The sequence below is a fragment of the Malaclemys terrapin genome, chromosome 4 (assembly GCF_027887155.1).
Source record: "Malaclemys terrapin pileata isolate rMalTer1 chromosome 4, rMalTer1.hap1, whole genome shotgun sequence".
NCBI lineage: Eukaryota > Metazoa > Chordata > Testudines > Emydidae > Malaclemys > Malaclemys terrapin.
This window is the reverse complement of record NC_071508.1, coordinates 1,907,180-1,921,147: the sequence shown is the minus strand read 5'-3', so window position 1 is coordinate 1,921,147 and position 13,968 is coordinate 1,907,180. Positions and strand designations below refer to the sequence as shown.

The window sequence follows — 13,968 nt, the reverse complement described above, 5'->3', positions numbered from 1 at the left end:
ACTTTATAAAGAAAAAAAATAAAAATCACACCTGCAAAATCAGGATAGAAGGTAACTTTACAGGATAATAAAAAGATTTAAAAGACAGAGGATTCCCCTCTGGGCTCAGGTTCACAGTTACAAAAAGAAGAATAAAACTACCTCTGTAGCACAGGAAAATTCACAAGCTAAATCAAAAGATAACCTAATGCATTTCCTTCCCTTGCTTACAATTTCTGTGGCTTTAGATGGATTATTCCAGGTATATTTTCAGGAGATATTGTACCCGCTTGGCTTCTCCCTCCGTCTGGAGAGGGAACAACAACAACAACAAACAAATCCTCCCCCAGATTTGAAAGTATTTTCTTTTGTTATTGGTCCTTCTGGTCAGGTGCCGACTAGGTTATTTGAACTACTTAATCCCTTACAGGTAAAGCAATTCAGTACAGTTGCCAAGGGTACATAAAGGTTGCTACCCTTCCCCCTATTCATGACAGTGCCCCTGTCCCTTACAGGTTTACAATCAGATCAAATTGAAGTTCATTTAACAGAGCCTCAGATAGAGATTCAAATAAAAAGCAAGTAACAGGCTTTGGAAACCTGAGGTGACAGGTAAAAGGAAAACATCAGATGCCGTCTAGAGCCCGTCCTTGCTAACAAAAACAACAAGGAGTCTGGTGGCACCTTAAAGACTAACAGGTTCCTTTCCTGTCTGCTGAGGTGTTTCTCTCCCGTTGGAGGGTTTCACAGCGCTTGTCCAGTCTGGGATCCCCCGTTCCCACCACTGGCAAAGTCACTTCTCTGTAATGGGCCATTTCCTCTGCTCTGATCCAGGCACAAGCTATTGTCTCCGAGCCCAGGGGCCCCCTCGCCTGAGCATTCCCTTGGGGTCGGTTTGTCTCTGTAGATGGCCAGCCTGCATCTCGTCCAGCCAGCAAACAGAAGCTGCCTCCACGGACGTGCATTGTTCTCACATTGACCGGGTTGGATCCCAGCCTCCCCCTGCCTCAGGTTTGACTCCCAGCAGATTCAGAACTGAATGTCCTACCTGGGACCTGGCTCTAAAACCGTGGCTAATACAAACATCTGGCAACAACCGTGACAAGCGGCTGCTTCCCAGCATTCGGCAGAGCCCACACATGACCCCCTTCGGTGAAATATTGAGAAGAAGGCTGGACACAGGGGCCATATGCCCACATCTGCGCTACAATATTGAATCAAGTTCATGGTCTCAGCCTTATCTTCAAGGCACTTCATGTCTTGGCCCTCCGTGTCTGAAAGAGCTGAGAGATCCAGAATGAAGACCATGGTTGACTTGCTGTCCCAGTGGCGCTCTCTGCAATAAAGGTGAAGCTCATCGGTGCGGGAGACAGACGTTTCTCTGGGGCCTGGTCCAGATGGTGGAATGACCTCCCCCAAAATCTAAGGACAATCCCAAAACTCCCCACCTTCCGCTCTGAGAGCTGGGTCTTTTTAGAGGTTAGTGTAAAGGCAGGGATTAGACATTAGACAAGGGCTAGTGGCAGGGTTGGAGGCTGGGAGTTAAGGTTAAAGGTGAGGGTTAGATTTATGGGTTAGATATGGGGGCTGCTTGGGTTAGGGTTCATGGCCAGACCAGCTACTCTGAGCTGTGTATCACAGCTTCCCCCCCGCCCCAACATCCCCCAGCCACCCCCACACCAAGCCAACAGCTAGAATTAGACCCAAACATTACAGCCCTCAGGAGACTGACTGTCATATGCCACAGGCAGAGAACAGGAGAGCTGAGCTGCACCATGACCACGGCCCCTGCAAAGGCAGGGAATTGATTTAAGTGACACATACCCAGTTGGGGGCTAAGGTTATGAGGCGCTGTTAAGGGTTAGGGTTTCCTCTACAGCTGGGATCAGGGTTCTCTCATGCCAGGCACCAGACAGACCCCTATGAGAACCACAGTTAGTTTAGGGGAAGCTAATGGCTTTCCTCAGCAGCTTGGCTGGTACCAGCCAAAGATTCTCTATGGTTCTGGCCCAAGTTGCTGATTGAAAGAAGAAAAAAAAAAAAAAAAAAAAGACCCAGTGTGCTTTCTAGCCATTTTGTTACAAGTAAAACAACCCTGAATACAAAATCAAGAAAACAGATCGCTAAGACCAAGCCAACACAAACTCTACCCAACTGACTCAGCCATTCTCCAGTTGATGTGAAAATAAGATCAAGTAATCAAATTAGCAGCAGCAATATTAGAATCAAGTCATCAACGCAGTCAAATCACCAAAGACAAGAGTTTGATGGGGTTGTGAGAAAGAGAAATGTCACCTGGGGTGTATTAACTGGAAGGTCGTATGTGAGACACGGGAGGTAACTGTCCCACTCTACTCAGCGCTGGTGAGGCTTCGGCTCGCATCCTATTTCCAGTTTTCATCACTGCATTTCCTTGAATCTATTTCCCCATGTTAAGTATCCTCACACCTTCTTCTCAAACTGTCTTAAATGGGCTATCTTGATGATCACTACAAAGGTTATTTTCTCCTGCTGACAATAGCTCATATTAATTAATTAGCCTCTTAGAGTTGGTAGGACAACTCCCACCTTTTCATGTTCTCTGTGTAATATATATATATATATCCTCACTATGTTCCATTCTATGCATCCAATGAAGTGGGCTGTAGCCCACGAAAGCTTATGCTCAAATAAATTTGTTAGTCTCTAAGGTGCCACAAGTACTCCTGTTCGTTTAATGGCTAATCTGTTTCCCCTATTGGGTCGTCCCCCCCACCACAGGAATACACATTAACAAAGCACTTCCGATAAGCAGCAGTTGTATCTTCCCCTAACCGAATTAGAGCTGGAAGTTTCTGCGGAGACTTGTCCCAAAACTAGGAACTCGCCATTCAGGGCTCAATGAATCAGAACTTCGCATCTGGGAGATTACTCTTTAGCACTCCCCCATGGTGGTCATTTACAGACACACACACACACACACACACACACGCACTCCTTGACGCCTTAACACAGTACCCCAAATATCTTTCCTCCTGTTGCGCACAAAGGAAATTGCTTAAATGCCTCCATTGCTTTGAGACTGTCCTGCACCCAGGACCCGTTGACTGGCCACCTTCCAGCAGAACCACTTTGCAGTCCATAGTCTCAAGTGACTTCTGCTTTCTCTTGCTCTGTCCTGAGAGGTGCAGCCTCTGAAAACCCGCAGCCCTGATATCAGGTTTCCAAGGAGTTCTTAGGGAGATAGGACTCAAAGAGCAGGTTAAGGGGTGACTAGATCCCAGTCCATACGTACCCACCTGGGGAACAAATATTTGACAATAGGTCCTTCGGTCTAGCACAGAAAAGTGTAGACTAAACTCAGACTGGAAGTAAGGCAGACATTTTTAACAGTGAGAACAATTGGAACAGATTCTCCATCACTGGCCATTGTTATCCAGGCCCTGGAATCTGTGAGGGGAAGGGGTGCTCCCGACTCACCAAGCCCAGGCCAGGATGGAGCTGACCCCGTACCTCATGCTACAGCGGTCTATCGGATCGTAGGCGCCAGCGGAGGCTGGGGTGGATCAGCTGGAGAGTCCCGTTAGCCCGAGACCCCATTGATTGGAAATCCCCAAGCCCAAGTCCTGCCCTTTCACCAGCGCTGAAGGGTCGGAGCTGAGACTTCCTGTGGAGTTGGCCAGATGGTGTCCAGTGCTCGGCGTGCATTGATGGGTGTGGAACCGATTCCCCTTAGCTTCGGATGGTTTTATAGCCCTCCCCCGGAATAAAGAATGATGCTGGTTTCTTGGATAGTGTTTTCTCTCAGTAGAGCTCAAACCCCTCACCATCTTTCAGTGCATTATTACCCTCATTATACAGATGGGAAACTGAGGCACGGAGAAACTAAGTGACTTGGCCAAGGTCACAGAGGAAGTCCCTGGTAGAGCAGGGAATCCACAGGGTCTTCCTGTGCCCTCTCCCCTGGACCCGCCTTCCCGCTCAGAGGGGCGGCTGGAGATCTATCCCCCAGGAGCGGACCACAGGACTGTTCATGTAGGAAGTAAGCCAGGCGCCCGTTGTCACCCCTAGAGGGCGATCTCAGGACAGGACCATCGGCCGGTCATTTCCAAGCGCTTTGCGTTGCAGCTGGAGTGGCCCTGCAATGTCAGAGGAAGGCAGAGCGAGGATTGAGGGCTGGAAGTTAAAGTCAGACAAACTCCAATCGGAAATGAGGCACCGGATTTTTCACAGCGTGGGTGATTCACCAGTGGGAAAGCGGTGGGGTCTCCATGTCTTCCGGCTTCCGAGCCAGACTGGCCGCCCTTCCGGGAGATGATTTAGTCCAAGGGGAGATATCGGGCCCAACGCAGGGGGAAGTGGGCGGTGTTCTCCAGCCTGGGTGGCACAGCAGGTCAGACGAGAGGATCTAAATGTCCCTTCTTAGAATCTGTGGGCGATGGCTCCCCGCTCTGGGGTGGCTTCTGGGGGACGTATCTGGGCTATGCTGCAGCCCCGTCACCCCATTCGTCAGCCCAGATTGGGGGGAGGGGGAGACACCGATCAGATCAGGGGTTTGTCGTCGGATAGATCCTCAGTGCCATCCCCCTCCTCCCTCCCACCACCAGCAGCCTCTACCTTCTGCCTATCCTTCCTAGTGATGTTGCCACCCACGCCCCCGCCCACGCCCCCACCCACGATGATACCGGCCACGGCGCCCGTCCCAGCCCCAATGGCCACAGCCGCCTCGGCGGCGACGGCAGCAGCGGCGATCCCAGCACCGATCCCGGCACCGACAGCTCCGCCCACCGGGCCCAGGACCACCACCCCCGCACCCACGCCTGCCAAAATGGCAAATGTCTTAAAGCGCTTCCCGTAGATCTCCAGGAACGTCTCAGCCTCCCGCGTCAGCTCCTCCTCCAGCTCCGTCAGCCGGGCCTCTGTCTCCGGCGCTGGCTCTGGCATGTCCGTCCAGCACCGCCACAGCAACTGCCCGCGCCGCTCCGCCAACAACTTCGCCATCTTGCTCGGCCGCACCTTCAGGCAGGTGATTGGGTTCTGGGAGTCGCCGTCCTGCGCCCGCCGGGAGAGGAGATGGCCAAGAGCGTAAGAAAGGGCAAGCGCTGCACAGATTCCACCTCCCCGACCGAGATGGGGCCCCCCCCTCGTGCCGAGCAGGACACAATCCAGGACTGAGATGGGGGCCCCCTTGCACCGGGCCCAGCCCACAACCTCAGTGAGAGACCGTCCCTGCCCCAAAAAGCTCACAGGCTAAAACCCCCAAAGGTAGGATTATTCTCCCCCTTTGCTAGATGGGGAAACTGAGGCCCAGAGAGACTCCGTGACTCACCCAGGGGAGTCTGCGGCATTGCAGTGGACGAAACCCAGGAGTTCCTAGTCCTGGTCCAGTCCATTACCCACCTGGGCCATCACACCTCCACTACTGCAGCTGGCCACCGGCAAACTTATCTACCTCCCCACCACCCGCCCCACAACTCCAGTGCAGGAGTTTGAGCCTCTCATCTCTATAGCCACCCTGGGAGCTGGAGATACGAGATCCCGTCTCCTACCCCCAAGCCCACAGTCAGTAGTGTTCACTGGGATGGTTCCCTGGGGTTCCCCTGGCTTGGACAGAGCCCTCCCCCCCAAACTCACCTTCTCCTTCAGAAAGAGAGCGTGGTCTGCGCTGGCCCTGTCCAGGACTCTCTGGTTGTGAAAGGTGACGGCCATCTGCACAGGGAGGACAAGGCTGGGGTCAGCCACAGTTTATGGGGCCCCGTCTCCACCTAGCGACTGCTGCTTCCACTGCAGCAACCTCATGTAACAGAGCGACGCCACTAGCCAGTGTGAAACTACAACGCCCATGAGCCACTGCGGCAGCTCTGCCTGACGCCAGGCACACAAACTACAAGCCCCATGATGCCCCACAGCCATGGAGTCCCATGATGCATCATCTCCTCCTCTGTGGTGCATCATGGGAGCTGCAGTCTGACCAGAACTGATTTATGGGGAGAAAGGGGAGCATGCAGAGCCAAGCTCTGGGGGGGCCACCTAGGGATCTGGGGTGAGCATTGGCCTGCTAAACCCAGGGTTGTGAGTTCAGTCCTTGAGGGGGCCACCTAGGGATCTGGGGCAAAATCAGTACTTGGTCCTGCTAGTGAAGGCAGGGGGCTGGACTTGATGACCTTTCAAGGTCCCTTCCAGTTCTAGGAGATGGGATATCGCCATTAATCTCTAAGCTATAATTCCCATCAGACACCACAGAGGCATTCCCAGATCAGAGTATTTCAGCTTTTGATATTTCAACAGAAACTCAAATTTCTCTGTGGGGAGTGGAGGGGGGAGGGGAAAGAAAACCACACACACCACCATTTTCCAACAAGTGGTAACACATTCCTGAGATGCAGCCACCTTTGGGATGGAGCATAGGGGAACACACACTGCATAGGGATGGGCTCACCCAGTGCCGAGATGCAGCCACTGCTGGGGTGGGGCAGATGGGGAATAGCCTCACAGCAACCCCACACGGGGATGACTTGCCAGACATGAGATGCAGCCACCTTTCGGGTGAGGCAGCAGCAGTAAGACAAAAGTAAGAAGCAGTTTTACATCGGAAGTGAATTCAGGAGGTGGGACACACCCCTTGATCAGGTCAGAGGCAGAGAAGGTACCTGAGCGGGAGAGGAGAAGCCACAGTGATGTTTCTTCATCAGATCAGAGAATTTCTGCAAAGAAAGCACAAGAAATCACAATACAGACTCCACAGGGCTTAGAAAACTGTGAACATGGGGATGGCCCACCTGGCGCAGAGATGCAGCCACCTCTGGGGCAGGGCAGCTGGGGAACGGCCATAAGACAACGGTGGGAATCAGTTTGGCGGGGAAATGAAGAACTTCCCTGGATGATGTAGGAAGGCTCAGTAGAACCATCCAAGCTGGGATTCTGCTAGGATATAAATACAACCCTAATTCTTAATTAACAAAAATTCAGCAAAAAGGGCTAAGCCCACTCCCCACAGGACAGCACCCCCTAGTGCCACCAGGGGTACTGGGTACAGCCCTGACTGCTGGGGAGAGCGTCCCTACAGAACCCCCACCCCACCCCACTCCCTGCAGCGCAGCCCCCTACTGCCACATGGGGGCATGGGGCCAGCACTGACTGCCAGGGTAGAGCGCCCCCTACTGAGACCCCATCCCCAGCTGGCCGGTCCCCACCGTTATCCGAGCAGTGAGCTGTGTCCCAGTCAGCAGCGCCCCATGCCGGTCTCTCCACGCGTGTTGACCGGCCAAGCCCACCAGGGTGGTGACATACTCCCTCAGGCTGTCCCGGAAATCCTCATCCATGTCTGCGAAGGGGAGGGACATGGCAATGAACCCGGAGCCAGAACATCCCCCCACGGCCCGTTGCTGGCAGAGACGGAGACTCCCCATCGCGCAGGCTCAGAGCCGCTGTCCCGCGTCCGTTACCTCTCAGGCTTCCCTGGCTCCCAGTCATGATCCGCTTGCCAGGGAAGGGCATCAGGTAACAGCGGCTGCTGCTTCTGCTCAGCGCTTCCAGGGCCTTGGGGTGTTTGCAAGGGGACCTCGCTGCCAGCATCTGTCAGAGCCAGGAGAAATCAGCAAAGTGAGACATCAACAGAGGGAAATACCCCGGGACCCATTCCCGGCTCCCCAGAGCCAGCCAGGCCTTTGCCCTGGGGCCGGATCAGAGCCAACACCCTCCAGAGGGGAAAGGCCCCACGTCCCATTCCCCACACTCACCTGTCGGACGTCTCTCAGATGCTCCTTCCCACCGTCACTTCCAAGGACCATGGAGTTGCTCCAATCCCGCACCAGCAGGTCTAGGTGCTGCAGGGGAGATGGGACGATGTCAGGAGGGGAAGGCTGAACCCCTCGGGTGTGGGGCAGGGGGTGGCTGGGGCAGGAACATCCCATGCAGTGGGGTGAGGGGGTTGCATGGGGCAGGATGCGGGGTAGGGGGGGGGGAAAATGTCATCTCACCTGAATGGACTCCAGCCCGTATTCCTTTCCCACCTCTTCGGCCACGTGCAGAAACATCTGCAGAGCAGAGAGAGCAGGGGGGGTGAGTCTGGGGCTGGGATCTCTGGGGCGGGGAGGCAGCGTGTGCCCTGGGGGTGGGTGGGGATGGAAATCCTACCAACAGCCCCCCCTCCCCACCCCCCAAGTTGCAGCTCCAGCTTGGTCTCGGTCTGTTACCAGGGTCCCACGGCTTTCCCCCTGTGGTGCAGAGACACCTAGTGGCCAAAAGGCAGAACTGCAAGTCAAGGTTCCCCACTCCCCTGCCAGGGGCTCTGTTTGCCCCCACCCCCTCCCGTGCCCTCCCACGGTAGAACAGATTAGACCAAGATACCAAATACTGAGACTTTCCCAGACTCCGGAGAACACCCACGTGTGATGAACTGGGACTGTTCTTAATGTGGTCTTTGAATGCTGAGAGGGGAGTTCGGCTGGGACAGCCTGCATTGGGGGTGGGAGACTGGCAGAGGGAGGTTATCTGAGCATGTAACAGGAGAACCCAGGAAGGGGTTAGAGGCCAGGTGACACCTTTGCCGGGGAAACTGAACAAAGGCTGGGGGAAGAGACGCTGGGGAGAGAGTTTTCCGAGATGGCTGGTGGAATGGGTGGGAGGCAGACGGGACTCTGACCTCCCAAGGGGGGCTGTGGTGCCCTGGGACCCCAAGAGGCACCTAATTGGGGGGGTCCTGTTGTCTGTGCCTGCAAGACCTGTCTTGGACTGTGTTCCTGTTGTCTAAAAAAACCTTCTGTGTTACTGGCTGGCTGAGAGTCATGGTGAATCGCAGGAAGCCGGGGGTGCAGGGCCGTGTGTCCCCCCACACTCCGTGACACCATGTTCTCAGTAAGCTTGGAGCTCGGGCAGGGGCGAATTCCAGACCCTGGACCCTGCTAGATACAGCCCCAGGACTCCTGGGTTCTCTCCCCAACTCTGGGAGGGGAGTGGGGTCTAGTGGGTTAGAGCGGGAAGGGGGCTGGGAGCCAGGACTCCTGGGTTCTGGCTGTTCCACAGATTCCCTGTGTGACCTCTGGCAAGTCACTGATTCTCTCTGGGCCTCAGTTTCCCCAGCTGTAGAATGGGCAGATGACCCCATTGGGGCTGTATGAGAACGGCGCCACATCCTGCCCTCTTCCCCTTCACCTCCAGATATGCTAGATCAGGGTCCTTTATCTGGCTGGAAACATTTAGGATCTGCAAGTAATCAGAGAGGACAGGGTTAGATACAGAACCAGCACGGCCCTCCCCCCGCAGCACAGCGCCCCCTAGTGCCAACCGGGGGCATCGGGGCCAGCCCTGGCTGCCAGGGGAGAGCGCCCCCCCGCTGAGCCCTGCCCCGCTCCCCGCAGCATGGTGCCCCCAGTGCCTACCTGGTAGGAGCCAAGCAGCATGGAGAGGGCGGAGACTTTGACGCTGGTCTCTGTGTCTCTGACAATGTCCATGGAGCCCTCGGTGTCGACCAGCAGCACGGCCACCTGGGGGGGAGCCACGGGCCGGGGTCACAAGCGAGTTCCCCGTTCTGTCCCCCGGATGCCCCAGCACTGAGCGAGACCCAGCCCCTGGGGGGCACTGGGTTCCCTGCCTCCCCTCCCAGGCCTCTGTCGGCTCTGCTCCCCCAAGTAGAGATCTGCTAGGGTCACGCATCTCCCCACCCCATTTCCCCGCCCTTCCCACTCACCTTCCCCCACTCGGTGGGGACCCAGAAGGGCTGACTCCACACCCACACCCCCTTGGTGACGCTGCGGGCGCCAACTCGCCACTCGAACCCCTCCAGGGGCTCCTCCTCCCGGCCCATCCAGGATCCGTCCTTCACTTCCTGGGGGGGAGGGAGATATGAGGGGAGGGGCAATTAGTGCAGGGGGACTGTGCGTATTTTATTAGCAGGCAGGTAGCATGGGGACCAGCACGCTGGAAAGATGATGGACAGGCAGACTCAGGCGGAGACAGATACAAGCACAAACTCAGTGAAGTCTAAACAAACACTCCGTCTAGACGGACACACAGCTCCCCACTGGGTCAGGATGGAGGGGGGTGGGGGCTGGGAGCCAGGACTCCTGGGTTCTCTCCCCGGCTCTGGGAGGGGATCAGCACTCCACTCACCAGGCTCTGGAGCCGGCGCAGCAGGTAGTTCAGCAGGAAGGATTTGCCCCGGCGCTGCTCCCCGATGATGGACACCAGGCAGACGGGGGCGTCCCCCACCCCACCCTGCTCCAGGCAGCGGCTCAGGGCCTCCTCATCCAGGGTCAGGCCCCCTTCCTCGTCCAGACGCACCAGCTGCACCGGGCGCCCCTGCTCTGGCTGGATCTCCGGCCCCTGCTGCAGGGACAGAGCAGGGTCAGAGCTCAGACCCCACCTGTGAGCTGGTGAGTCCCCTGTCCCCCAGATCAGAGCCCAGTACCCCATTCCCATCCCCTGAACCAGCCAGTCCCGCCCTGGGCCAGATCCAAGCCAGTGCCCCCTAGAGGGGAAAGGCCCCATGTCCCATCCTCTCCCCCCCACACCCAACCTTCCAGCCAGCTAGCCCCCCCACTGGGGTCCCCTGTATGGAGTCACAGGCTGTTTGCTCGGTGGTTAATTTCTTATCAGGAGGTCTGAGCCCTGGGGTCCAGCTCCCCCCTTATCAGCCCAGGGATCTGACCGGTTGCTAAAGGGACACAGGAATCCCGTTAGCCGGCCTTCCCTCTGACCCCAGGGTCCCAGTGTGGAGTTAGGAGACACTGTGCTGCAGGAAATGGCCGGGCAGCTGTTCCCCACCTGCCCTGCCCCAGAGGTGGCTGCATCTCTGGACCAGCCATGGCTGCACCCACCTCAGGGCGCGCTGTCCCTGTTGCTGTCAGCGTCTCTTCGCATGGCAGGTCTCTGATTTTCTCCACCAGGTTTTTGACCCGTGTGTCTGGGGTCATCCTGTCCCTGGAGCAGGGAGCCCGGCACTCGGGGCACTGGGACCCCCAGGCTGAGACCCCGCTCCAGTGAGCCGAGAGGCAGCCCCGGCAGAAGTTATGGCCGCACTCGATGGAGACGGGGTCCTCCAAGATGTCCAGGCAGATGGAGCAGGTGACGTCCTCCTGGAGTCGCTTCACCATCCCCTCTGGAGTTGGCTTTGAGGAGGGGGGTGGGATTGGCCTGGGAGACACACAGCAGGGGGCCTGTGAGCCAGGACTCCTGGGTTCTATCCCAGCTTGGGGGGGGCAGGGGATTGGGGTGTAAGGGATAGACCGGAGGGACTGGGAACCAGGATTCGTGGGTTCTAGCCCCAGCTCTGGAGTAGATTACACCTGAATTGGGTGGGACTGGAGCACTTACCCTTTATTATTTGCATTTCCCATAATGCAGCAGGTGACAGGCCAGGCTCCAGTTGACTGATCTCCCCTCCTCCTGGGCTCGGGCTAAAGCCAAACTCTGTTGGAGAACTGAGACAACAGGACATGAATGGATTAACCCCCTCACACCCACTGTGCTCAAACAGGAGAGCTGGCAGAGGGGGAAACTGAGGCACCAGGCAGGGATGGGACACACCATGTCTTAATCCCACTTCTTGAGCTCTGAGTTCCCCAGTGCTGTCCTTGTGTACTGGGGACACCCCCCATCCCCACTAGCACCCCAAGAAATGAGCAAACGCTCTTTGGCCAGCGCCTCATTCCACACTCCCACTGCACCCAGAGGTTCCAGCTCCCAGCTCCCCTCCCAGAGCTGGGGAGAGAACCCAGGAGTCCGGGCTCCCAGCCCCAGCTCTAACCCACTAGCCCCCACTTCCCTCCTGGAGAGAGAACCCAGGAGTCCGGGCTCCAAGCCCTCTCTACTGTAACCCAATAGCCCCCCTCCCCTCCCTGAGCTGTGGAGAGAACCCAGGAGTCCGGGCTCCCTGGCACTAAACTCTACTAATTTCTGTCTCCGTTGAAGGAAGAAATCCCGTATCCCCAGCCGTCACACCTGGGGAGAGCCCGCTGCGATCTGCGCCCCCGTCCGCTCCGCTCGAGGCGCAAGTGCCCCGGGATTTTCAGCCTCTGGGGATTTTTAAAGCAGATCTGGGGATTGGCGGCCGGGCGCGGCTCGCTGCGCGGGGATCCGCGGGGCTGCGCTGGTGGGGCCGGGGCCGGGCGCCAGGCAGAGACCGGGGAGTGGCTGGAATTTACCTTGGGTGCGTCCCAGGTGCCACTGGTTCGAAACCAACAATTGAGATCTCAGGTGGGGTGTCTGGGTGGGCAGAATAGAGGGGCCGGGGGACGAGCCTGCCCCGTGGGGGGGTGGGTAGGATAGACTGGAGGGAGCGAGTCTGCCCCCTGGGGATGGTAGTTACCTGCCCCACAGCTCGCTCTGCCAGCGTCCAAGATTTCCACCTAAGGAAACGAAAGTAAAGTCAGGTGATTTCTATTTCCTCATGACCAGCAGCCGGGCTCTGACACCCGAGGAGATTGGCTACCAGGGCGTGGGAGGGGTGTAGCCAGAGGGGAGGATATTAATAGCCACTGGTAGGTGGGGCTGGGAGGAGAGCCAGGACTCCTGGGTTCTTCCTGGCTCTGGGAAGGAAGTGGGGTCTAGTGGGTTAGAGCAGGGGGGCGCTGGGAGCCAGGACTCCTGGGTTCTATTCCTGGCTTTGGGAGGGAAGTGGGTGGGGTTTCTTGGTCAGGGCTGGGAGCCAGGACTCCTGGGTTCTCTCCCTGGCTTTGGAAAGGATGTGAGGTCTATTGGTTAGAGCAGGGGGGTCTGGGAAGCAGGACTCCTGGGTTCTCTCCCCGGCTCTGGGAGGGAGGGGTGTCTGGTGGGTTAGAGATGGGGGGCTGGGAGCCAGGACTCCTGGGTTCTCTCCCTGGCTCTGGAAGGGGAGTGGGGTCTAGTGGGTTAAAGGGGGGGGGGGGCTGGGGGCCAGGACTCCTGGGTTCTCTCCCTGGCTCTGGGAGGGGAGTGGGGTCTAGGGGTTAGAACAGGCAGATGGGGGGGCCAGGACTCCTGGGTTCTGTCCCCAGCTCTGAGAGGGAAGTGGGGTCTAGTGGGTTGTGGGGAGGGCCTAGCAGGGCTCAGTGTAGACATACAACTCTTTTATGCACATTTCCCTTCCCCCGTGTCCCAGGACAAACCCGTTCAGGTGCCAGCGAGGGACGGCTGCAGGCCCTGGCTGCGTTCAGCCTGGGGAAGTGAAGGCTGAGCTGGGACGGGAGAACACGGGTCACTCTGGGGAGCGGTTGTGCTCCGTGTCCAGCGAAGGGGGGACCAGAAGGAAGCAGCTTGGCTTGCAGCAAGGGGCTGGGAATTAGGAAAAACTTCTGGCCCTTCTGAAAAATTGGGGGGGGGGGAGGGAATTATCATTTTGGGTTGATCTGAAATGAACATTTTTCTCCAAAAAAAGCCCCAAAACTCCAGGGGAAAAATTGTTTCTGGTCAAATGAAACTTTTCTTTTGGAGAAAAATTGAATCAGAAAAAAATCAAACCATTTCAAGCTTTGGGAGGAATTTCCCCCCCCCCCCCCCCGCCCCGATTGAAAGAATTTGACACCAAGCCCTGAAAGGTTTCAGTCAAGCCAAATCTACATTGATCAGCCTTCAAACTTTCACCCAGTGCTGGCTGAAGCTCAGTGAGGAAGGAGGTCTCTGCTCCCATCTACTAGTGAAGCGGAGGAAGGGCTGGCACGGACCAGGCCTCATTTGCACCGTGGTTACCCCCAGCATTCGAGAGTCAATGTTTTGATCTTTGGGTTAAAATGCATTGAAGTTTTGGGTGCGAGGCAAATGAAATTGTGGCTATTCTTATTGTGGGATAAAAGCGCAACAGGGCTGTGGTTTATATGCCCTGAGTGAGGGAGCTCACCCTAAGCGAAACTTCTAGCGCTGAGCAGTGGGCAGTGGAGGTCGAGCATAGACCAGAGAGCTGAGAACTGTATTTTCTGATATGGGGAGAAGGACCTGGAGATGGACCTCCTGAGATCATGCCCAGATGCTGGAATTCCACTCCCCCAGCCTGTGAGTGGGGTGTAACAAAGTGGGGACCTGGAAGATCCTGTGGTG

At 56.7% G+C, this 13,968-nt stretch overlaps 1 protein-coding gene across 5 annotated transcripts; it reads right to left on the bottom strand.

The window, feature by feature from the left end:
- Nucleotides 1-1,648: 1,648 nt before the first annotated feature.
- Nucleotides 1,649-12,333, bottom strand: LOC128835282 (RING finger protein 112-like). Of its 5 annotated transcripts, none has more exons than XM_054024626.1 (14): nt 12,266-12,333; nt 11,272-11,378; nt 10,776-11,091; nt 10,069-10,284; nt 9,647-9,784; nt 9,339-9,443; nt 9,112-9,162; nt 7,938-7,994; nt 7,698-7,784; nt 7,404-7,533; nt 7,152-7,282; nt 6,609-6,662; nt 5,593-5,667; nt 1,649-5,010 (listed from the first exon to the last, which is right to left on the bottom strand). In XM_054024626.1, the coding sequence occupies exons 2-14, from the start codon at nt 11,292-11,294 to the stop codon at nt 4,501-4,503; spliced, it is 1,893 nt and encodes a 630-aa protein (XP_053880601.1). In that variant the 5' UTR covers nt 11,295-11,378; nt 12,266-12,333; the 3' UTR covers nt 1,649-4,500. The 5 variants fall into 5 exon arrangements, with proteins under 5 accessions (XP_053880601.1, XP_053880605.1, XP_053880603.1 ...); XM_054024630.1 differs by having other exon boundaries at nt 10,069-10,281; XM_054024628.1 differs by lacking the exon at nt 12,266-12,333 and adding an exon at nt 12,102-12,189.
- Nucleotides 12,334-13,968: the final 1,635 nt, after the last annotated feature.

Bases quoted from the DNA above. Each gene is read 5' to 3' on its own strand.
- LOC128835282 (XM_054024626.1), bottom strand. From the start codon at position 11,294: ATGGGAAATGCAAATAATAAAGG. The intron at 11,092-11,271 runs GTAAGTGCTCCA...TGTGTCTCCCAG, and splicing joins GGAAATGCAAATAATAAAGG to GCCAATCCCACCCCCCTCCT. The intron at 7,534-7,697 runs GTGAGTGTGGGG...TGGCTCTGACAG, and splicing joins ATCTGAGAGACGTCCGACAG to ATGCTGGCAGCGAGGTCCCC.